The following is a 25,080-nucleotide window of genomic DNA, read 5'->3' on the forward strand; positions in this document are numbered from 1 at the left end:
AACAGTTCCCTTTGGAGTGCCTCACAATCCTCTCTGGTTCTCACCACCCTGAAAAATTTAGTGTCATCTGCAAACTTGGCCACTTCACTGCTCACTCCCATCGCCAAATCATTTATGAACAAGTTAAAGAGCATGGGACCTAGTACTAGGCCCTGTGGTACCCCACTGCTTACCGTCTTCCACTGTGAAGACTGCCCATTTATACTCACTTTCTGCTTCCTATTAATTAGCCAGTTTTTGATCCAGAAGAGGACCTGTCGTTTTACTCCATGACTCTCCAGCTTTCTAAAGAGCCTTTGATGAGGAACTTTATCAAAAGCTTTCTGGAAGTCAAGGTAAATAACATCTATTGGGTCTCCTTTGTCCACATTTTTGTTCACCCCCTCAAAGAAATGTAACAGGTTAGTGAGGCAAGATCTTCCCTTACAGAACACATGCTGAGTCTTCCTCAATAACCCGTGTTCATCAATGTGCCTACTCATTCTGTCCTTGATAATGGTTTCTACCAACTTTCCCAGTATTGAAGTTAGACTGACTGGCCTGTAATTTCCTGGATCTCCTCTGGAACCCTTTTTAAAGATGGCAGTGACATTTGCTACCTTCCAGTCCTCAGGAATGAAGGCACATTTCAATGTAAGATTACATTTTTTTTTTTCAGAAGATCCACAAGTTCAGCTTTGAGTTCTTTCAGAACTCTTGGATGTATGCCATCCGGACCTGGTGACTTATTAGTTTTTAATTTGTCTATCACTTGTAGGACCTCCTCTCTTGTCGCCTCAATCTGACTCAGGTCTTTCAACACCCCTTCCAAAATTAGTGGTTCTGGAGTGGGCAAACACTTCTCATCTTCCACAGTGAAGACGGAGGCAAAAAATGCATTCAGCTTCTCAGCCATTTCCCTATCCTCCTTCAGTAATCATTTGACCCCTTTGTCATCCAAGGGCCCCACTGCCTCCCTGGCTGGTTTCCTGCTTCTAAAATATTTGAAGAAATTTTTATTGTTGGTCTTTATGTTTTTTGCAATATGCTCCTCATAGTCCCTTTTTGCCTGCCTGATCACAGTGTTGCATTTGATTTGCCACAGCCTGTGTTCCCTTTTATTAATCTCACTTGGACTAGCTTTCCACCGCTTAAAGGAGTCCTTCTTACCTTTTACAGCTTCCATTACTTTGTTTGTTAACCTTGCAGGCCTTGTCTTATACCTGTTTGTGCCTTTCCTAACTTGTGGTATATATTTTATCTGAGCTTCTAGGATTGTAGTTTTAAATAGCCTCCAAGCTTCCCCGAGGGTTTTGACTGTATTTTCCTTTCAGTTTCCTCTTCACATGCCTCCTCATCTCAGAAAATTTACCCCTTTTAAAGTTAAATGTGGTTGTGTTGGTCTTTTGGGGCAACTCTCTATTTATACAAATGCTGAAATCAATAACGTTATGGTCACTGCTCCCAAGTGGTGCAATCACTTTTACATCTCTCACCAAGTCTTGGGCATTACTTAGGACCAAATCCAGGATCGCCCCATCCCTGGTAGGTTCTGAGACCATCTGCTCCATAGCACAGTCATTGAGAGCATCAAGAAACTCAATCTCTTTCTCTCGACCAGAACACATATTGACCCAATCAATCTGCGGGTAGTTAAAATCACCCATTACAACACAGTTTTTACGTTCAGCCGATATCTTTAATCCTTCCATCATATTATAATCGTCCTCTATCTTTTGATTTGGTGGGCGATAACAAACTCCCATAGTTAAATTTCCTTTTGGACCCTCTATTTCAACCCATAGCATTTCTAGAAGGGAATCTAATTCTCTGACCTCAGTCTTACTGGACCGTATACCCTCTCTGACATACAGAGCCACCCCACCTCCAACCCTTCCCTCTCTATCCTTCCGATATAACTTATATCCAGGAATCACCGTGTTCCACTGATTCTCCTCATTCCACCTAGTTTCTGAAATTCCCACAATGTCTATGTTTTCTCCCAACACTAAACATTCAAACTTACCAATTTTACTTCGAACACTTCTAGCATTTGCATACAAACATCTATAATTTCCCAGGCAAGCTAGGCCCGCAACCTTCCTCCTGTCGCCTCGAGACTTCGGCAGACAGTCCATACTGTTTGTCACCATCTCAGTGGACAACTCTGATCCATTATCTGGTAGAAAAGTAACAGCTAACCCTTCATCTCTATGAGATGAATCCTCCCGAACCAGAGACATTTCATCTTCTGTCAGCTTTCCCCCAAGATTTAGTTTAAAAACTGCTCTGCCACCTTTTTGATTTTAAGCGCCAGCAGCCTGGTTCCATCTGGGGACAAGTGGAGACCGTCTCTTTTGTACAGCTCCCGCTTGTTCCAGAAAGCATCCCAGTGCCTAACAAACTTAAACCCTTCCTCCCTACATCATCGTCTCATCCACACGTTGAGACTTCTAATTTGTGCCTGTCTCTCCAGCCCTGCACGTGGAACAGGTAGCACTTCTGAGAAGGCTACGTTGGAGGTCCTGGCCTTATGTCTCCCGCCTAGCAGCCTAAATTTTTCCTCCAGGACCTCACGACTGCATTTCCCCACATCGTTGGTGCCAACATGCACCACGACCACTGGCTACTCCCCAGCACTGTCTATCAGCCTATCTACTGCATGCTACCTTGTTCGCTACCTTCACACCAGGCAGGCAAGTCACCATACGGTCAGTACGCAGTTTTGCCACCCAGCTGTCTACTAAGGATCGAATCACCAACTACCAAGACCCCCCCTCTCTCCCTGCCCAGGGATGGTTCCTTGGCGTGAAAGGATACCCGCTCACCAACTGAAGAAGAGGTCCCTTCTGAGGGCACATTCCCTTTATCCTCAGCCCGGTGCCCTGTTCCCTCTCGACCTCATCTAATACGGCCCCGAGAGTGTTTCCCGAGTGCCTAACGGACTGTCTCTGCTTCTCCAGGTCAGTCACCTCGGCCTCAAGGGTACGAACTCATTCCCTGAGAACCAGGAGCTCCTTGCATCAAGCACACACCCAAGATTTCTGTCCTGTGGGCATATATTCATACATGTGACACTCAGTGCAAAACACTGGAAAGCCCCCACCCCCCTGCTGGCATTCTACCTTCATGATAGCTTTTTTTTAAAATATACAGTCCCCTTTTATATCCTGTTTGTTTATGTGGCTCCCCTTCTTACCTTATTGGGAGCACAAGGAAATTAGGGATCTAGGTTCCTGGTCCTTACAGAACCCTTTAGCTCTTGCCCTTCGGCTCGCGCCAAAGGCTCGCACCTCTAGCAAGGCGCAGCTTAACAATGCAAATCGGGTGGGGAACACAGCCACTCTTAATCAATCAGCAACAATCACCTTCAATCACCTTCACCTTCAGCCCACTCAAACAAACAAACAGTAGTTCCCCAGCAACCACAAACTCAGAATTTTCAGCAGTCACACAAACTCAGAAATTCTCAGCAGCTTCTCTAGCTGCTCTATCTCAGAGCTTCTCTGCTCTCTCTCACTTGTAGCCAAGTGTCATTTCTTCAGTGTTGTCACATGAAAAGATATACTTAAATATTTACAAAATGTGAGGGGGTGTACTCACTTCTGTGACATACTGTATATTCATGTAATGTAAGAGCCCCGTGACGCAGAGTGATAAAGCTGCAGTACTGCAGTCCAAACTCCCTGCTCACGACCTGAGCTCGATTTCAGCAGAAGTTGGGTTCAGGTAGCCGGCTCAAGGTTGACTCAGCTTTCCATCCTTCCGAGGTTGGTAAAATGAGTACCCAGCTTGCTGGGGGGAAAGTGTAGATAACTGGGGAGGGCAATGGCAACCCCCCCCATAAAAAGTCTGCCATGAAAACGTCATGATGCGACATCACCCCAGAGTTAGAAATGACTGGTGCTTGCACAGGGGACTATCTTTACCTTTATAATGTAATTTTGAACAAAATAACAATGTGCATATGAAATAGTGCTGGAGAAGGGAGGGTAACAAGTTACTTTGGAAATGGGTCCTGACATCTACTGCAGATTTAGAAATTGGTCCAAAAAGTAAATAAACTAGAAATGGGTACCATTTCAGAAAGTTTGAGAGCCACTTACATTCTGGATAGGTACGTGCTAGCTGTAATGGTTAAAGGCAAAACAATAGGTTTTACAAAAGTTATTATTAGATACCCATACTGTAATCTGGTTTTTATTACTATCTTTGCCCAAGAACTCAATATGAGATATAAATTGTGTATTATTTTGTACTTTTAAATATAATCACTTTTTTAAAAAATAGCTTGGGGTAAAGTTGATCTAGATTTGATTCCAGTCACACCTTAAAGACCAACAAGAATTTCATTGTATTTTCAAGAGTCAAAGCTCTCTTTGGTCAGGTATTTTCATCAGCTTTGACTCTTAAAAGCTTATACACCAAAACTCTTGTTTTGTAAGGTGCTGTTGGACTTGGACCTACTAGTGCAAACCAACACAGCTACCCTCATCAAACTGTCTTCCCTGGGAGTAAAGTTGGAATAGTATAAATATGTACTTCTTTCTTTTGATTATGAAGCTCTTCTTCATCTTATTTCTGCTGCTGCTTGAATAGTGTTATTGTTAAGAAGATTGTTTAGATTTGTTAGCATCATCTCCAGGAATATTTGTTTGATATTTGTAATCCCTGTTAGATGTTAGCAAATAATAAAGCATTGATTATTGATAACAGCTTTTTAAAAATATTGCAATCAAGATATTAAATTTGTTTTTTGTTTTATACATATTTTCTTCTTGCTTCATATTTTGTCAGTGTTGTGATCTTGGATATCATGCAAGTCTGAACAGAGCCTTAAGAACATACCTCTCTGCAGAATATAACCTTGAAACCTCTCGACATGAGGGTCTGGACATCATTGAGAGTGCTGTTGACAATTTGGAGCCACGAAGTGACAAGCAGAGATTCATGGAGATGTATCCTATAGCATTTTGTCCTCCATTGAGATTTGAGTTCCAGCCCCATATGGGTGATGAGGTCAGTAGCTGGTGACTCTTTATAAACTGGGGGGGGGGGGGGGGGGGGGAATTCAAACAAATTTTTGTTTGTGGCTAGATGAGCATTTCCCTCTGTTATGAACTGTGATTTCCTTTTTGTTGGTGTCTGGCTTCTACGCATTTGAACAAAGAGTCTAGTTAGGGTAAAATGAGAGCCAGTATTATTCATACACACACAAGCTGATCAGCAAACAAACTCCTCCAAAGAATACTGCTCAGAGAACATTTTGTGTAGAACTTAATTTGCCAGCTGCTCTAAACAAATCTCATGCCATACGAACCCTTAATTACTGCATATTGAATTTTGTCGCAACACTAGTGAACCTTCTGTACTTCGGCCAAACAAGTTTCAGCATATAAACAAGGACAGCAAAAAAGTTGATTTTAGACCATTCTCTTGCTATTCAGCATCCTTTTGTAACTGCACTAGAAACATTCACAAGTACCGGAAGATGGCAGTTGGGAATAGATGATAGACATCTTTTCAGAAACTTGGAGGAGGGTGGTATGTTATGGTATACATTGTATGCAACAGTGGTTAAACCTGCTTTGCTCCAGTATTGCCTGAGAAGAAGTGAGACTAGCTTCCTGTAGCACAGTCAGTATTCTGTAATAGATGCATGTGTCCGTGGCTATAAAGGATAATCCTTGTTGGATAGTCCATTTTGTTTGATGAACTGTAGTTAGCACTTAACCATTCTTATTTTAATGTTCCATTAGGTTAGTCAGGTCAGTATCCAGCAGCCAGTCCAGGGGGAACTGATGCTTAGATATCAGCAGTTACAGTCAAGACTGGCCACATTGAAAATTGAAAATGAGGAGGTAAGACTTGCCTCTGCTTGTGATGGGAGATAAACAGTGCCATAGCTATTTCATGATGTCAGATATTGTCACAGTCTCTCACATGGAGTTAAAAATGGATTGAATTGGTCCATTGGGTACAGTTTTCAGAGTATATTTGGAGGGGAGGATATCTCTATATGCAAATGGGCCCATGCTATAGGATTGGGGGTGGGGGGTGGATTTTAGCTGATAAAAGTTTTTCAACCTACTTTGCAATATCTATGGACCTAAAATTGGTTTTTGGGGGTTAGCAATTATGAATTTTGTATCAGTGTAACTATTTTATACCTAGGTCAGACATATAATTAAATTGGTTTCTGTTTTGTTGTTTTGTTTTTATGTCTAGAAACAAGGGAGTCTTTATGAAAGTTTTGTATTTTTGCAGTGCAGTTTTTAATATTGATATGCCACTGTTGTATCAAGAATTGTTTATAGGTAACTTTATAGAATACATTAGCAATGCTTTTCTGACCAGTGCTTTACACCCCACTAGCCCATTGACTTCAGTGGACTTAAAAGATGTAGCTGTGCTTAAGATGGCACTGTTAATAGCTTCACTTTATAGTCATTCTGAGTACATTAATCTGCCTTTCCTTTCAGTAAAGTGATATGCACTTGTTAACCCCAGGTTAAGAAGACAAGTGAAGCTACTTTACAGACTATACAGGACATGGTCACCATTGAGGATTATGATGTTTCTGAATGCTTCCAACACAGTCGCTCAACTGAGTCCGTGAAGTCAACAGTGTCTGAGACTTATTTGAGCAAACCTAGCATTGCAAAGAGAAGAGCTAACCAGCAGGAGACTGAGCAGTTCTATTTCATGGTATGCCTGATGTGTACCTGACCATATGATAGCATCCTAATACCTAAAGTTAGTTTTTCAAACTTTTTATAATTTAAGGGAGCAAATATTCAGATACCAACTGCATTGAAATCTTTCTCTACAGAAGTTTAGAGAGTACCTGGAGGGAAGTAATCTCATCACAAAGCTTCAGGCAAAACATGATTTACTGCATCGAACGCTTGGAGAAGGTAAATAGTTCAGAGTAAAGATATTTACAATGCAGAGATACATAAATTTAAAGACAAAATAATATAGACAATTCATTTTCTTGGTATTCCCATGTGATTCTTGTTATTTTTCTTTCTACTAACCTTGTAATCTAGTGTTATTTGTAGAATAGACCCTGTGGTCTCGATGCAATGTAATATGCACTTATAAATAGTTTGTACAAGTTTATGGATTGCTACTTGTGACATGGATTTATAGAAGGACTCTAATCCAATGATACCCAGTGGCTCAGGAGTCATGTGTGGCTCTTCACCATGCCACTTGTAGCAATTTTGAGCAGCATCTCCCAGTTCCTCTATGCTTCAGGAAAGTGGGCAAGACCCTTATTCAATAGGGACTGTGGTTGGCAGTTGGCTCCTACCTTGAAGCAGGTGCTGCTGGAGGAATAGAAAAACTGTGATTGTCCCTGAGATGCAGGCCTAACAGTGTCAGTTTTTATTGCAGTTCTGTTGCATATATATATATTGGAATACAGATACAGGAGTCTTTATTTTTTATCCTTAACCGATTTAGGTTTGGGGGTTTTTATGTAAGTGGGTTAAATAGGTAGGGCAGCAGTGGTTTCTTCAAACAGAAAGGAAGGACTTCATAACAGCATTCTGGATACTGATTCAGTTCAGATGCAATGAGACATGGTTTTATGTGGGCTTGTGCACTACCTTGTCTCCTGTGTACCTTCCGTATTTCTTTCCTTGATGGTGCCATGATGTACATGCCAGCCAACTGTGGCTACTGGCTAGCGCTCCCCCACCCCACCAAGCAGTGTCTTCTGGTTTGGAAGGACAGTAAAAATTATAATTGGCTTAGCTGCTTTTTCCATAGAGAGAAAGAAGGGAGAGGAGGAAGTGCATTAACCCAAGGCTGATTGTTTTAGATTCTCCAAACCTAGATCTTCTTCATGGTCTCTGTGCTTCACACCCATGGGATGAAGCGCCAGTGCCGATCCCTAATTGGTAATACCAAAGTCAAGAATTTCTTCGCGTCCACTTCCCAGGAGCATGCACAACAGTCCCACTGCGCATGCTCCCAGGCGCGGGCGCTACAATCCCACCAGTTCCTTTTTGACTGCCACGTTGGACAATCACGCTACGAGACTTCTCCGGTCAAGTACTTACCTTGCCTTTCTTTCCAGGCATTTTCCGCTTAGTTTTCCCAGTTAGTCTTCCCCTGTAGTTTCTTCTTTCTTTAAAAAAAAAAAAGTTATTGTAAGTTTGAGACTGTTAATAGTATTCCCGCCCCTCGGGGTCCCCAGCCTTTGCTTTCCTACTCCATCCATGGAAAAGCACTGGGGCTTCTTTAAGTGCTGTTTTCACTGCAGCAGTAAAATTCCTCCTCCTGAAAGACACTAGTTGTGTTTGCTGTGCCTGGGGGAAGGACACAGAGTGGAATCTTGCCACCATTGTTCCAAGTTTTCAAAACAGACTAGGAAAAATAGAGCAGCAAGACTTTCAGTGGCTTTATTAAAATTGGCCCTAACTCCACAAATGGCGGTGTTGACCACGCCATCAACACTGACATCGGCGGCAGCAACAAGTCAGTCGACTCAGCTGTTTAACACCGACCGCCCCCTCCCCCAAGCGCGCGGGCTCAGTGTCAACATCAGAATCCCCTACTCCGGCAAAAAAGTCTAGAGGGGAGAGTGAACACCTCACACAGAACTCTAAGAAGCACAAGAAGGAGAAGCATAGACACCAGGAACGGCGCATTCCTTCTCTACCACCAAAGAAGGTCCCAGACCTGACTATCGTCCCAGTTCTCCCGCCTAAGAAGCTGCTTGCTTCTCCAGCATGGTCTAAGAGCCCCTCGAGTCCGAGCAATACCCAGCCTATCTCTATCTCCAGGTCAGATCTTGATATTGACTTAACCCAAAGGTCACTCTCCTTGAAGGATTCCTCTCCTCAGGATAGCGATTCCAACTCACCCAAGGACAGATTGACACTGAACGTACAACCCAGAAGTACCTGCTCCTTTTCGCCGCCCATCTCCACCGCCGAGCTGGGATCCGAGACCATGGTCCTATCCCTTTGGGGGTTTCCCTTACCAGGCTCCATTCCCTTGGTACCCCCCACATAATCTGGGATCAGCGGTTGGAGGCCTCACATCGTTCTTGAGTCTCGAGTCTCTCACCGTTCGCCTCAGGATCAACAGGAGCCGTCGACATTGGCCTCGACGGCACCACCGACCATCGGTCGAAAAGACCGGGTGCATACATCACGCACACCAGAACTACTCCCGAACGGACCCCACTTACCTAAGAGGGCAGAAGATAGTGACGCTTCCACACATTTGGCTTCCAAATTGGAGGTGGAACACCACTCCGACCAACAGCTCACAGATTCTTCCCCCGATCCTAGGACAGCGGAAGATCTTCTGATTTCTCTCTTGGAAGACCTGAAATCATATGGAGAGCTGGTCAAGAGAATGGCACAGGCCCTTTCCTTATCAGTAATACAACCCCAACCTGTCATTGCCGACACAGTCTTCGACATCATGCAAAAGGATATCTAAACTGCTGTATCCCTGCCAATAACCAAGGTCATTCTTCAGGCCATCAAGGAGTCTTGGTCCAAGCTTGCCTCTACTCCCATTTCTTCCAGGAAGATGGACCATATGTACTGGATCCAGGAGCAGGGCTTTCTGTTCAACCACCCTCGCCCTAATTCGGTGGTCGTTTCCTCCTCTTTAAAAGCCAGAAAAACCTACTCTACACCCCCTGACAAGGAGGGCAAAAGGACTGACAACTTCAGCAGGAGGTTCTACTCTGCGGGCGCTCTTAGCATAAAGATCTCCAACTACGCAGCCTGCATGGCCAGATACCAGTACTCCCTCTGGGAGCAACTCTCTCCACTCCTAGCATCACTTCTGAATGAAAAGCGAGCCTTGGCGAAAAAGGTGCAGAAGGAAGGTTTCTCGCTAGCAAAGCAACAGCTGGTGGCTTCTAAGCATATGGTGGACACCACAGCGAAAACCCTAATGTCTGCCATCACCCTAAGGTGCTATTCTTGGCTGTGGACCACAGCATTGCATACTGATACTAGATCTTTCGAGGGGGAGGGACTCTTTAGCTCCACCATTGACTATGCTTTTCAGGAAATGGATAAGAGCATTAAAACATCCAGGAACCTGGGAGTTCCCTCTTCCTCCTGCACCAACAAACCTCACCCTTGGTCCAAGCAGTGGCCTAAGAAGACTTACCAGACCAAGTCGCCAGACAGGTCTTGGAAACCACGTACAGAGCATGACAGTAAATCCTCTTACTCCTCTGGGGACAAGTCCAAGTCCCCCCCCCCCAAGGTACTACTGCAGCTAAAACCAAAGGCCCCCAGAACCCTAAGCAGGGTCTTTGACTTTAGCCCTCAGCCTATCTGCCCCCTCCCCCCCTTCTCTGGCCCTACTCATCTCTACAGTTTCTTGCCAGCATGGAGATGAATCATAACCGACAAGTGGGTCTTATCCATAATAGAGGAGGGTTACACAATAGAATTTGTTCGGCCTCCTGCACGTCCCAATCTTGTGGTCACCCATCCAACTCAGGTTCTGCTGGAAGAAGTTCAGAACCTCTTAGACAAGCAAGCGATAGAGCTGGTCCCATCTCACCTCAGAGGACAGGGTTTCTACTCGAGGTATTTCATGATCCCCAAGTGGAATGGGGGACTTCACCCAATTATGTACTTAAGGAACCTCAACACCTTCATAGCTTACCAAAAGTTCAGAATTCTCACTCTTCAGAGCATTCTACCTCTAATAAACAAAGGGGATTGGATGACCACACTGGACTCAAAAGATGCTTATTTCCACATAAGCATTCTTCCAAACCTCAGGAAACACCTCAGGTTTGCTATCGGGCAGAGCCATTTCCAGTACAAGGCTCTACCATTTGAACTTTCTATTGCCCCCAGAGTTTTCACAAAAATTATGGTGGTGGTGGCGACTTACCTTCGCCTTTAGGGTATTGTCCTTTTCCCGTATATCAACGATTGGTTGGTAGTCACCAGTTCAGAGACCCATCTTCTTGATCATTTCAACATAATTCTGCACTTGCTGAACGATCTAGGCCTGCAAGTGAACAAAAAGAAATCTCATCTGCACCCAACGAGGAGGGTCCAGTTCATAGGGGCAATTTTGGACACTTCATTACATCTAGCCCTACTCCCCAACAACAGAGCGACAGACATCAACTCTCTAGTCTGCCACCTACAGACTATGGGGTGGGGAACTATGTTACAAATCCAGTGCCTCTTGGGACTGATGGCAGCCACAACGGGTGTTCTTCAGTTTGCAAAGTTACGTATGAGGATCCTGCAATTATGGTTCCTCAAACATTTCAATCCGCTGATAGATTCTCCCAAGAAGTCCATGGACATTCCCTCCCAGGTGCTGGACTCCCTGGATTGATGGAAATCGAGAACCAACCTTTGTCGGGCAGCCCCCTTCCAACTCCCAGCCCCCTCAGTCACTGTCACTATGTACGCATTCCTTTGGGGATGGGGTGCCCATCTGGAGGAGTTCACAATGGGCGGACCCTGGCCTCCGTCTTTTTCTCAACACCGTATCAACTTCCTGGAGTTGACAGCAATCCAGCTGGCCCTCCTGTCGTTCAGACCCATGCTGGAAAACCGCATGATTGCCATATTAATGGACAGTACCACTGCCCTGAGCTATGTCAACCGCCAGGGAAGGACAGTGTCGAGAAAGCTGTGTGCTCTAGCAATGAGTCTGTGGGAAGACTGTTTACAGGCACAGATCTTTGTGGTGGCAACTCATTTACCCGGAGAGCTGAATGTCCAAGCAGATTCCTTGAGCAGGGGGGCAGCATTGGCTCACAAGTGGGAGATTAACTGGACTTATTTTCCCTGTTCAGTTGGGGTCACCCCACCATAGATGCGTTTGCAACAAAGGAGAATCGCAAATGCAACCAGTTTTGTTCCAGAGGAGGGAAGGGGTTCGGCTCCCTAGGGGACGGCCTCTTGTTCCCTTGGTCAGGAAAGTTTCTCTACCTTTTCCCCCCTCTATCTCTCCTCACCAGAGTGGTTCACAAGTTGACGAGGGAGAAGCCCAGAATGCATCTTGATCTCCCCTTGGTGGCCTCATCAGAATTGGTTCCCTATCCTACTGGTGCTAGGGAAGGGTTATTATCACATGTTCCCGTCAGAGCCAGACCTTCTGCTGGTGCAGGGACTCTCCTTGTTTCTCCACAACATACCCCATCTCAAGCTGACAGCTTAGAGGATCAGCTTTCTTTCTTCTCTAGCACAGTCAGACACATCTTGCTGAACAGTAGGAAGCCGTCGACCCGTCGTTCCCATGCGGGCAAGTGGGCAAGATTCGCAATCTTTGCTGGTGCAGGATACGAGCTAGACCTTATCTTTGAGTTCTTGTTGACATTGGTGGATGCTGGACTTTCCCACTCATCCATTAGGGTTTACCTGGTGGCCATCTTGGCTCACCACAACCTCATGGAGGGCAAGTCGGTTTTTGCACACATGCATACCAGACATTTCCTGAAAGGACTTTTGCAGTTACACCCACCATCGAGAGCACACCCTCTGGCTTGGGATCTTCTGTTAGTTCTGGACTGCCTTACAAGGTGGCCATTTGAGCCTTTAGCCACTTGTCCCCTACTTCTCTGATGGAAGATAGCTCTCTTGATTGCCATCACTTCGTCCAGACGAGTGGGGGAGCTTGTGGCTTTGCGCTGTGATCCTCCTTACATCACCTTTCATGATGGAGGGGTGTCTGTCTCCAGACATGTCATTCCTCCCTAAGGTGGTGTCTAATTTCCACCTTAACTTGGACATAACCTTACCTACCTTTTATCCCTCTCCATCTTCGGAGGAGGAGGAAAGGCAACTACATCCTTTGGACGTTAGGAGAGCACTGCTCTTTTTTCTGCATCACACAAAGAGCTTCAGGAAAGACCCTAATCTGTTCGTTTCTTATGCTCCTTGGGTCACAAGGTTTCGGCTCAGAGACTTTCTACGTGGATTTCTGAGGTTATAAAATTGTGCTACCTGCTAGCCAAGAGGCCCCTTACCAGGTCCTATTCATGCCCATTCCCATCGAGCCATGGCCACATCCACAGCGTTTCTCAAAGGTGCTTCCCTGGCTGATATCTGTAGAGCAGCTACGTGGGCTTCACCTCATGTCTTCATACAATACTATGCCCTAGACGTTCAGAAGCATCATAAGGCACAGCTGGGCAACCTGGTTCTGCAGTCTGTTCTCTCTCTGACCAACAGCTCCCGCCTCCAGGTAAGCCTAGCTTGCTACTCTCCCATGGGTGTGAAGCACAGAGACCACGAAGAAGATAAACAGGTTGCTTACCTGTAACTGATGATCTTCGAGTGGTCATCTGTGCGTTTACACCACCCGCTCTCCTTCCCCTCTGCTGCCAGTCACTCTTAGACTGGCGGCGGTCCAAAGGAACTAGCAGGATTGTCTCACCCATGCCTGGGAGCATGCGCAGTGGGACTGTTGCGCATGCTTCCAGGAGGCAGACGCGAAGAAATCCCAGACTTTGGTATTACTGATCGAGGATCGGTGCTGGCGCTTCATCCCTTGGGTGTGAATGCACAGATCACCACTCGAAGATCATCGGTTACAGATAAGCAATCTGTTTTTTTGAAAGAATTGTCTGAACCTTTAATAATTTACAGGATTGTCACAAAATTTCTTTTGAAATAACAAGTATGTGTAATTATTAAAAAAAATTAAAGCAAAATTGAATAGGTAGGATGAGCCAGAAAAGCAGATAGAAAAAAGTTGCTTTTGTAAAATTAGCCATCCCACTGTGCCAGGACACGCATGACCCATTTTGTGTTTGGAACATTTCTAGGAATCATGATATCTTTCTTTCGTAATAGCATTTACCTTACATCTTCTGCTGTAATACTTATTAGCGACTTCCCTGTAGGCAGAAATAGGGCCTCATAATGAACAGAATACATTAGCAAACCTGCTATGCAGCAGCATGATGTTACCAGTTAGTTCATTTTATTACTGAAGAAATGTGTCTTGCATTTCAAAATGCAATCCTTGTAGGGTAATTCTTGTAACAGCAGGATTTCCTGCGTTATTATGAATCACAGAAACTGTCTTTCATACTTTTCAGTGGAATTAATAATAATGAAGCCTTGCAAAAATGAGTTTAAAATATCTTCAACCCACAGAATTTAATATCCACCCATTTATATCTTTTGTCCTCTGCATGAACACATATCCTGTTTGCTTCCCAATGGAGCTTATCTCTCTCTCTCTCTCTCTCTCTCTCTCACTCACACACACACACACACACACACAGAGAAAGAATAAATATAAAAACATTTAAGGTCAAGTTCAGAATTTTATTTCAATAGTTTTAACTGTTTTATACTGTTTTTAAACAGTTGTTATCCTCCCTGAGCCCAATTGGGAAAGGGCAGAATATAAAGGATCTAAATAAATAATAAATAAAATAAAATACAAAATGAGCTCCAGATAGACAGCAGTAATAGTAAAAAAGTTACTGGGACTCAGTCAGCTGCTTCTGTATCCCATATGCCTGAAGGCAAAATTTGACAAGTTTATTAGTTTTCTCCTGGGAAGAGTCTGCAAGAAGGAGAGAGACAAAATGTTATTCAGATCTTCCTGGTAAAGCTGACAGAAATGGAGCAATATACTGAGATTGGATGTCAGTATTCCATCCTTCTGAGGTCAGTAAAATGAGTACCCAGCTTGCTGGGGATAAAGTGTAGATGACTGAAGAATGCAATGGCAAAACACCCAGTAAAAAGTCTGCCAAAAAAACCATGATGGGACGTCACTCTATGGGTCGATAATGACGCTGTGCTTGCACAGGGGACTACCTTTACCTTTACAGAATGGGCAACAAAGCAGAACATGTTCAATAGCCTCTATTTTCTCTGTATGGCATGGACAGAGCCCATAGTATCAGCCTTCCGGGGGGGGGGGGGGGCTGACAGTTGGCCGTTAAAGTGTGCCAGGGTAAAGATTCTCTAATATTTGGAGATCGCAAGGGATCTAAGATAATCTGTGGATTGAAAGCATTTGGCACACTGCAGAGTAATTAGATATTTCTAGCTGATTTTAGGGCATGTTGCCAGAACCACTGTTTAATCATTTCTCTTGCTTTTTGATACCCACGATGCAATAAGACTTGGGGGAGCGAGGCCGTACTTCTGGAGTTTCCCTTTAATTTGCCAGGTTGAACAGTAGCTATCCTCAAGAATCAAGGGTACTAGACCCACCGGATTGAAGATGAGCTTTAGCCACATACAAGTCTCCAAGCCTCTAGTCTGAGAAGGGCATTCTGAGTAAATTGCAGAACTCCAAGGATCATTCATAGGAACTTGGATTGTACTGCTTCCAGTGAGCACCTTTCTTTGTAAATACAGAGCTGGGAACTGTATAAGAGCTAGGTAACAATGTTTCCTTGGAAGAACTTGATTGTTGGAGGGATAAAGGAGACTTCTTTAATGAAGTAGAATCTTAGAATGGCAAAGGATGCTCTGTGGGCAGTCTCTGTGGCATGCAGTGCCTGAACTCGCCAATGACGGGGAATTTTGGATGCATTACTTAGCCTGTATTGCTGGAATTTGGCCAGCAGGGGTTATTATTTATTTATTTATTTTTGTTAATTTGTATTCCGCCCTTTCCTGCAAGCGGGCTCAGGGCAGATAACAACAAAAGTTAAAACAATTAAAAACTACAGGCTAAAACCGTAAAATACAATAAAACAAATAAAACATATGTCACAGGCGGTGGTTTCCATTGGGCACATTCTGTATATCAGTACAGCGATTGTTCCAAAGATGGAATAATAAATTAAGGTAAAATGATATAGCATCATGACAGGCAAGGGAGATAGAAATAAGGATGTCCGCTGCCTCAACCAAAGGCCCATCGGAACAGCTCTGTCTTGCAGGCCCTGTGAAATGGCATCAAATCAGGTAGGGCCCGGATCTCCACAGGGCGCTGGTTCCACAAGGCCAAAAAGGTCTTGGCCCTGGTCGAGGCAAGTCGAACATCCTTTAGGCCAGAGACGGTCAGAAGATGCTGTGAAGCGGAACACAGCAATCTCTGAGGCACATATGGGGAGAGGCGGTCCTACAGGTATGTCGGTCTCAGGCAGCGTAAGGCTTTAAATGTTAAGACCAAAACCTTGAAGCATTTCCAGTACTCTATTGGTAGCCAGTGCAATTGGTGCAGCACTGGCCAGATGCTTGCCTGTAGAGTCAATGCAGTTACCAACTCTAACCCCCCATGGCTAAAGTACAGGACCTCTGTCTTAGTTGGATTAAGCTTCAGCCGACTTAACTGCAACCAGCCAGTCACAGCTTCTAAGGCCCTAGTCAGATGATCTGGGGCAGAGTCTGAATGGTTGTCCATCAACAGATAGAGCTGGGTGTCATCGGTATACCGGTGACAACCCAGCCCATAACCTCAAGCAATCTGGACAAGGGGGTACATATAGATGTTAAACATCATGGGCGAGAGAATGGCTCCCTGAGGCACACCACATTCAAGAGGGTGTCGCAGGGAGGTCTTCTCACCAAGCGCTACCCTTTGTCCCTGACCATATAGAAGGGAGGAGAACCCCCTGAACTCCAGTGTCGGCAAGGCGGTGGGTCATTAGATCATAATTGACCGTGTCAAACATTGCTGATAGATCTAAAAGCAACAGCAGCGCTGGCCCACTTTGATCCAGATTCTTTCTGAGGTCATCTGTGAGAGCGACCAGAACAGTCTCCATCCCATGACCAGGGCGGAAGCCACACTGGAATGGGTCAAGGGCAGATGTATCCTCCGGGAAAGCTTGGAACTGCTCCACTACCGCTTTCTCGATTACCACACCCAGAAATGGAAGATTCGAAACTGGGCGGTAATTGTCTGGACCATCGGATCCAAAGATGGCTTTTAAAAAAGCGGACAAACCACTGCCTCATTGAGCCTGGCTGGGAACATCCCTGATGACAGGGACAGATTGACAATATCAGCCAGAGGGCCCAGGATACTATCACCACCTGCTTTTACAAGCCACGATGGGCATGGATCTAAAGGGCAATTTGGCACCCCCTCTCCATTGGCACCCGGGGCAAGCACCCCTCTCTGCCCCCCCTAGATCTGGCCCTGCCCAGAGCTGCCAGTCAAGCTATGGACAACTGCTATGGGTGTTTTTAGGGATCCCAGAAGTCCACCCCCAGCATTACCTGGAAATTAATTGAATCAGCTGCAGGCTGTTGGGGAAAATGAACTGCAAAAACAAACCCAAATGAATCAACAAAGGCTAAAGTGGTTTGTGCCCATCCCTACTCCTAAGCAACCCCTAGTGAAAGGAATGGAGGATCCATAGCCAGCAGCATTGCACTGGTTTTACACAGGGTGTTTATATTATGTAACATCAAGTTACACATTATTATATGGCATCCATTTAAATATTTACTTTTACAGCTGCAGCAACACCATGGAAACAATGCATTTTTAAAACTCTGTGAGTTACTGGCAATATGCCACCTGGTCTTGGCACCCTATCTTTATTTTAAAATTGAACAGTGCATTAAAATAACTGTTCAATATAAAATGTACCAGTCTTGAACAAGGTGACTGAACGAGTAGTGGCTGGCCAACTTCCCAGATCCCTTCCAGTCTGTTTTCAGGCCTGGTTATGGGACTGGAACAACCTTGGTAACCCTGGTGGATGATACGTGCTGGGAGATGCACAAGGGGTGTGTCACTCTGTTATTTCTCCTGGACTTCTTGGTGGCTTTTGATGCCATCAGTCACAGTATTGATAGATCACCTTTTGGGACATGGAGGCATTTTTCCATGGCAGCTCCAGCCCTACCTCAAAGGCAGGTTTCTGAGTATGGTGGTGGAGAACTACTGCTCTGCCTCCTGGCCTTTGGCCTATAAGGTTCCATCTTGTCCCTCATACTTTTCAACATCTATATAAAGCTGCTGGGAGAGATCATCTGAAGATTTGGGTTGAACTGCCACCAATACACAGATTACACTCAGCTCTGTCTTGCACTACCAGCTCTGTCTTGCACTACCAGTAGATTCCAGGGAGGCTGTGGAAACCATGAACAGGAGTCTAGGGGCAATTTTGGAACTACAGGCTAAAACCGTAAAATAAGCTGTGACTTAATCCTGACAAAATGGAGGTGCTGCTGATAAGGGGATGGTCTGACCCAAGTAATAGGCTCTATCATGTGTTCTGGTTGGGGTTTTGGTTGGGGTTGGGGTTGCAGTACCCCTATAGGAGAAGGTTTGCAGCTTGGGGTGCTCCAAGACCTAGGCCTCCTCTTTTATAAGCAGGTGGCAGTGGTGCCTTTCAGCCACTTCAGCTAGTGAGCCACCTACAGCCCTTTCTGAGCTGATAAGATCTTGCCACTGTATTGTATGCCCAGGTAACATCTAGATTAGATTACTGCAGTGTGCTGTTTGTGGGGCTGCCCTTGAAAATTGTCCAGAAGCTAATGGCTATTGGCCCTCCTAGTGTTTTTGGTTTATATGTTTTAATTGAATTTTATGTTTTAATTGTTTAAATGTTTATTATGTTTGCTACCTTGTGGACCCTGATTGAGTAGAAAAACTGAATAAAATGTTTTAAATAAATAAAAATAAAATATCGATGCATAGATTGGGAAGCCAGCTTGAAAATTTGTGTCAGAATTTACAACATGAAAACCTTTTACTCCTATAAGAAGGGTGATTTAAAATAGGCACTTCATGCCAGTTTTGATTTTCAGATGTTTTAAAAGGGAACCCAAATCATACATGCATTTGGAAGGCTGAAATGTGAGTGTAAATCAGCCTCCAACCCATGTACATTTAGAACTGAATTTCTATTTTTCACACATGTATACCAATAGCGGCAGAAGGACTGATTTGAACTTCATCGTTGTGAATTTAGCCTTGGTGTGCAAGCACAAGTTATATGATGTAAACGCAAACACTGACACTGGAAATGGTTGAGTGAACAGTTTGTGAGAAGTTACATTAACATGTAGTTCTCTCATTTCTCAAATAATTGTTCCCGTATCCATTGATCTCTTCTAGGTCATAGAGCAGAATACATGACTGCAAGGTAAGACATCAGAAACTTTTGCATGTAGGAAGCTACACATATAATAGAGCTCTGAAACTGGAAAGTGCACATCTGCTAAGTAGGATGAATACCATGGACCAGCAGCAGACGGCTGCAAGAAGGGATTTTTGCTTCCCATTCTTTCTAAGGGTTGGGAAACTCTCAGGAACTGTGGGGAACATGGGTTGGGGGCTGCAGCCAGTAGAAGGAACTGTCAGAATCTCGTGGGCAAACTTGCATGAACTTGTGCAGTAATGGAACAGAACAGAAATTTGAACGAGAGCCAGCCAGAACCCAGGCCTGAAGTCCCTCTGCTTATCAGCCAGCCTGCAAATGAGTAGAATACAGCTCTCTTCAATTTACTAATTTACATTGTTATTAGGCATACTTGTGAATGTTTAAAGTACTGTTTAATCTTTTAAAATCAGCAGTTGAACCAGAAATGGAGCTAAACAGCTTTAAGACCAAATTTATTTTTAGCCATGACTTTTAGAGACCAAACTATTTAAAGACATTTATACTATATAGAGATAGACCACCATGTTTGCAAGATATTATACAAAATATGTACTGTTTTATGATAATTTTATGCACTTTGTATAACAATCCTATTTCAGAATATTTATTCATAAAAATAATTCTTTTTCTAAGATACATTGTACATAATACTCATATTTTGAAAAGAAATATTTTGCAGAATTGACTCATTTTAATTAGGAATGCTAATAACTATATTTTGTGAAGTTCATTCTGTTCCCTCAAATGTTTCACTGTTCATTTAGTACTGACATCCCCTTCTCTGAGTTCCAAGGTCTTCCCCTGAAATCCCAGAAATACAGGAAGGCCACAGCATAAAGTTAACAGTGCAATCCTCAGCAGAGTTACACCCTTCTAAATCCGTGGAGTTAGAAGGGCATAATGCTGCTAAAGATGGCGCCGTATTTTATGTAATGGTGATTTTGAATGTTTCATCAAGGTGCTACCAGCAGGACTTGCACAGTGCTCTTTGCTGCAAAGACTGATGCAGATCATTATTAAGTGGAGGCAGATAATCATATTCAAGTCTGTCTTGGGAATCTTCCTTCCTAGTTGATCAATGTAATGTTTCCTAACCACAGGAGAAAAATATAGTGTATTTGCATTGATTAAAGGACTCACTGAATGTCAGGGATGGTTGGTATGTCAAGTTTGGAGTGAGTAGTAGCATATCACGCACAGCTAACACCCAGATACTTTTAAAAATATTATAATACAGCAAGAACATCACAGCATAGTCAACACATCCAGCTACTTAAACATGCACAAATGGGTTTTGGATAAAGACTCATTTCAGAGTGCTCCTTCATTAGCTAAAGTTGATACATATTACAATAAAGTTTGGTGCTTCAGACAGCTTTCAGACCACCATGAAGATGCACACGGGGTGCCTTAAGAACAACATTAATAAGACACTTTTCACATATTTACGCTGTTAGGGATCAGTGTACTCAGTGTACATTTCATTAACTACTGCTTTGCTGAAAATGCTGTATTATTTTGTTACCATTGTATTTACTGTTTCCATCTTATTTTTCTCTGTTTCTAAAAACTTACAGCCGAGGACGAAGGAACTCCCACACAAGACATCAGGTACAATCCTAGTGAAATGAAAGTGCTGCACTGGTTGTGTCTGGCTTTGTGTTCTCTTTTTATTATTAAAGGCTGTTTTCATTCACAAAGTGAGAACAGCATGTCACAGCTCTTTTTACTAAAATTCCATTTACAAGGACCCCAAGGATTCAGAGGTTCATTTTGCAGCAAGTTATGTCAGGGGGTTTGACTGGTTTCTAATGTACTGAAGTTGAAACTTTTTGCTCTCCTTGCACCAAAAGTCAAATCTGAGCATAGAAACAAAGATTAGAGGACAGTGGATGTGAAAAGGCAGAGCAATTGCTTTTCCTCACTGCATCAACCCAACAAAGGGATTCCTCTGCAGGATTTCATGTAGAAGACATATTGGGAGCAGAATACAGCCAAGTGGATAACTTCTGTCAGAGCCAAATGGCACACAACTGCCAATTTGGTGTTTCTGACAGCTTTTTAAAAATTATCTTAATAGAGAGCAGCTGCAGGAGACTGAAATCTAGAAGACAGAGCTAGCAGGAGGAGGTTCTGCTTAACTTTTTCTCTTCCTGCCCCTTATACCTGCTTCAAAGAGACTCTCCCCAGATGATCCTCCTCATGATCTCTGTACATCACACCTATAGGATTAGGGTGCCTGTTCCAATCCCAATTGGTAACCTATGAAGCCAAAGGGATTTTCATGCCCTTTTCCCAGTGACATGCGCAGAAGACCTACTGCACATGCTCACTGGGATGGATGTGGAGATTCCGCCAGTTCTCTTTTGACCACCGATCAGTTGATCTCCAATGCCACAGTAAGTAAACCTACACCTTTTTGCTATTATTAACATTATTTCCATTTTTTGAGAATTATTTTTGCCTTTTTAGTTTTTTTTTCCTGAAAAGAAATTAAGAGAGTTTTTTTTTAGAGGAAGGAAAAAGGGGGCTTTGTCTAAAACTCACCCTTTGGGACAAACTCCCTCACCCTCCTTGCCTTCTCTTCCCCCTCATTTTTACCATCACCCCAGTTTATGGAAAAACATTGGGGCTTCTTAAACGCTGCACAAAGTGTGGGATCAAAATTCCACCGCATGAGGGCCATTCCCTCTGCTTGCTGTGCCTCGGTGAAACTTATCGAACCAAGTTGTGCCCCCACTGCACTAAGTTCTTGAAGGAAACGAGAAAAAAACCCAGCAGCATGCCTCCAAGCAACGCTCCTGGTGTCAGCTCTATCTTCTGCTCCAATGACCTCAACATTGTCAATCCAAGCCAATGCTTTGAGCCAGCCATCAAACATTGATCAGCAGATTGATATCAGGAAAACCATATCCCCAAAGTCTAACCCTGCCCGATGCTGACCAAGAGCCCAAATGCCTGGGCTCAGCATCAAAATCTGAGTCCTCCATACCTGCCAAAAAACACAGGGAGAATAAGGGTTTGAAGACAGACAATTCTAAGAAACACAAGAAAGATTTGGAGAAGTCTCAGAGTTCACAGCATGACCCTTCTCTACATGCTCAACCAACTTCTCCAAAGTGCCCTTTACCAGAGTAGACACATTTTCAGGCGATACTGCCTCTCTAACTACTGTCACCACCAATCTGTCACCAAGCCCTCTGGTATTGAAATCACCCCCGATGCAGCTTATCCAATTTTCTGAGTCTGAGCACGAAGAGATAGATCTTAGCCATGGATCTTCTCATTCCCAATCTCAGTCCCGAAGCAGGGATAGCTCCCCAGCTGACCAAACCTACACAGGCCTATCACAACACCGGTAAACTCTTATCAGCCTTAGGGTTGAGAAAGCTCCTCTCTACATGACCTATTCCTGACCGTAATCATGATCAATCCCCATTTCAGATAAAGGCTTGATAACCAATATCACAATTTCACATTGCTCTTGTACCTCCCACTATTGCACTCGCCACATGGCCTAATAATTTCCAAACCACTATCTTCAATTGACCAACATAAGAAGGTCCACTCTGATCACTCGTCCAAGTATGTGGACAGACCTCTTTCACAGAACATCTCATGCCTTGCCCCCAGCTTCTATCCTGGAGGGCCTACTGACATCACACCTTTAGGAACCCTCTAACACTGATGGGTCTGGCAGTGGCTCTGAGGGCAATTCTCATTGAAATGACTCAGGCTAACAAACTCCCAATATTGACCCATCTTCAATGCCTGGAGTATCAGAGGGCCTCCCAGTCTTTTCTTCGAAAGATCTAAAGTCATATGATGAACTGGCCAAGTGCATGGCTGTAGCTCTGCACACTAACCAACTTACAACCCACTATCACAGACACTGTCTTTGGCATTGTCCAACTTGACACTTCTATGGCTGTTGCACTCCTGGTAACCACAGTAATACTCCAATCAGTGAAATCTTCATGGATGAAGCCAGCTTCCACACCCATTTCTTTCTGGAGACTTGACCATATGTATGCTCCAGGAAACCAGGGCTAAATTCCTCTTCTCTCATCCAAAACCAAACTCCATCATCTCCCCTTTTTCCAAAGCCTGTGGGACATATTTGACCCTAACAGACAAAGAAGGGGAAAAACTAGATGCCCTTAGTGGCAAGCTACACTCTGCAGGGGCTTTGGGAATTAAGGCAACCAACTATACCACGTACATGGGCAGGATACCAATACACGTTGAGGGGACAACTCTTCGAGAATATAGCCACCTTGCCAGAAGATAAACAATTGGGGGTCCAGCATATACAAAAAGAAAGGATGCTCCTGGCAAAGTAGAAACTCAGTTCCTCAAAGCACATCCTGGACATCTGTGCAGAAAGCCTCACTTCCATCATCACCCTTAGACACCACGCATGGCTCCACTCAATGTCTCTCCAACCAGATACCAGGTTGTATGTAGAAGACCTACCTTTCAAGGGCAGTGGTTTCTTCAGTTCCACTATGAACTCGGTTCTGCAGGAGATGTCACTGGGAAAAGGGCATGAGGGTTACAGATTGGGATTGGTGCAAGCACTCTAATCTCATAGGTGCAAATGCACAGATGACCACTCAAAGTTCATCAGTTACAGGTGAGCAACCGTTTTTTTTTTCCTTGTGGCAGAACAGATATGGGGATCCATCTGTGAGAAAGCTATTTTTTGTGAATATATGTATATAGTTTTCATTGAGAAGGGCCATCTAGAACTGATTTTTTAAAATTGTAAGTATCTTCCCATGAAGTGGTCAGCAATCCTAAATTATTACTTCTGTGACAGATGTTAAAAATATGAAAAGGTTGACAGGCAGAATCAAATAATCTGATTATGCTGTACAAATACATTATCAATGCATCTGTTTTAATTGTTGGGTTTCGTACTGCCATCAATAGATGGCTCTTGCTGCCATCAGTAACAACTTTAGCTGTTTTGCATCCTTCCTTGTGAATGCAATTTATGCATTTTAAGTACATTATGTTTAATTGTGAGATGTGTGTCTTTATTTGCTTTGGAAAACTGTAGTATTCCTATATATCTTTCTGGGTTGCCTGATGGAAGTGCTCTTAGTTCTGCAGCAAGGAAAGACATTAATGTGGCCCATTGCTCTGCTGTTCTGGACTAGATATGCCCACAGGAAAAGCAGCTTTACTGGTTATAAGCTTGGCTTGTTGTGGGTTTAAAACTGCCAAGATACTGATATCTAATGCAAAACAGTTTGCATTATACAAATAATCTAGAACTGTCTTCTTATTAGGAGTAAATTCTTTGGTGATTTTTTCCCCCCATCTCCCAGGACTCTGGAAAAGTAATTCCACTCATAGTAGAAAGTTGTATTCGATTTATCAACTTGTATGGTGAGTTCCAAAATGCCATTTAACACAATCCTCGTTATTTTTATTAAGTTACTGTGCATAACTTTTCTTATATCACTTATTTTCCATCATTTAAAATAGTCTTAGAATATAATTTATATCTTTCCTTATTCCTCTCTCTCCTTTTAAAAAGGTCTTCAGCATCAGGGCATTTTCAGAGTTTCTGGCTCCCAGGTGGAAGTCAATGATATTAAAAATTCATTTGAGAGAGGTAATTATATTTTCTTTGAAAAATACATAATAATGTTTTCTTCCATATCAGTACAGTGAGATCCTAACATTCTAACATTTTTAATAGATAGAAGCATTTTATATTTTACAGGCTGTGGCAAATCAAATGCAAGACTGTGATCAGGCAGGCAAAAAGGAACTATGAGGAGCATATTGCAAAAAACATAAAGACCAACAATAAAAATTTCTTCAAATATTTTAGAAGCAGGAAACCAGCCAGGGATGACCAAGGGGTCAAAGGATTACTGAAGGAGGATAGGGAAATGGCTGAAAAGCTGAATACATTTTTTGCCTCTGTCTTTACTGTGGAAGACGAGAAGTGTTTGCCCGCTCCAGAACCACTAATTCTGGAAGGGGTGTTGAAAGAACTGAGTCAGATTGAGGTGACAAGA

At 43.6% G+C, this 25,080-nt stretch overlaps 1 protein-coding gene across 3 annotated transcripts in view; it reads left to right on the plus strand.

The window, feature by feature from the left end:
• SRGAP1 (SLIT-ROBO Rho GTPase activating protein 1) overlaps positions 1-25,080 on the plus strand; it is a 166,486-nt gene that overhangs the window by 123,842 nt on the left and 17,564 nt on the right. For all 3 annotated transcript variants that reach the window (XM_060244999.1, XM_060245001.1, XM_060245000.1), the window contains exons 7-14: positions 4,777-4,998; positions 5,739-5,840; positions 6,490-6,687; positions 6,812-6,896; positions 18,997-19,024; positions 20,620-20,653; positions 24,379-24,439; positions 24,591-24,668. In XM_060244999.1, coding sequence (XP_060100982.1) covers positions 4,777-4,998; positions 5,739-5,840; positions 6,490-6,687; positions 6,812-6,896; positions 18,997-19,024; positions 20,620-20,653; positions 24,379-24,439; positions 24,591-24,668 — 808 coding nt within the window. The remainder of the gene's footprint in view (positions 1-4,776; positions 4,999-5,738; positions 5,841-6,489; positions 6,688-6,811; positions 6,897-18,996; positions 19,025-20,619; positions 20,654-24,378; positions 24,440-24,590; positions 24,669-25,080) is intronic.

The sequence above is a fragment of the Heteronotia binoei genome, chromosome 8 (assembly GCF_032191835.1).
Source record: "Heteronotia binoei isolate CCM8104 ecotype False Entrance Well chromosome 8, APGP_CSIRO_Hbin_v1, whole genome shotgun sequence".
NCBI lineage: Eukaryota > Metazoa > Chordata > Lepidosauria > Squamata > Gekkonidae > Heteronotia > Heteronotia binoei.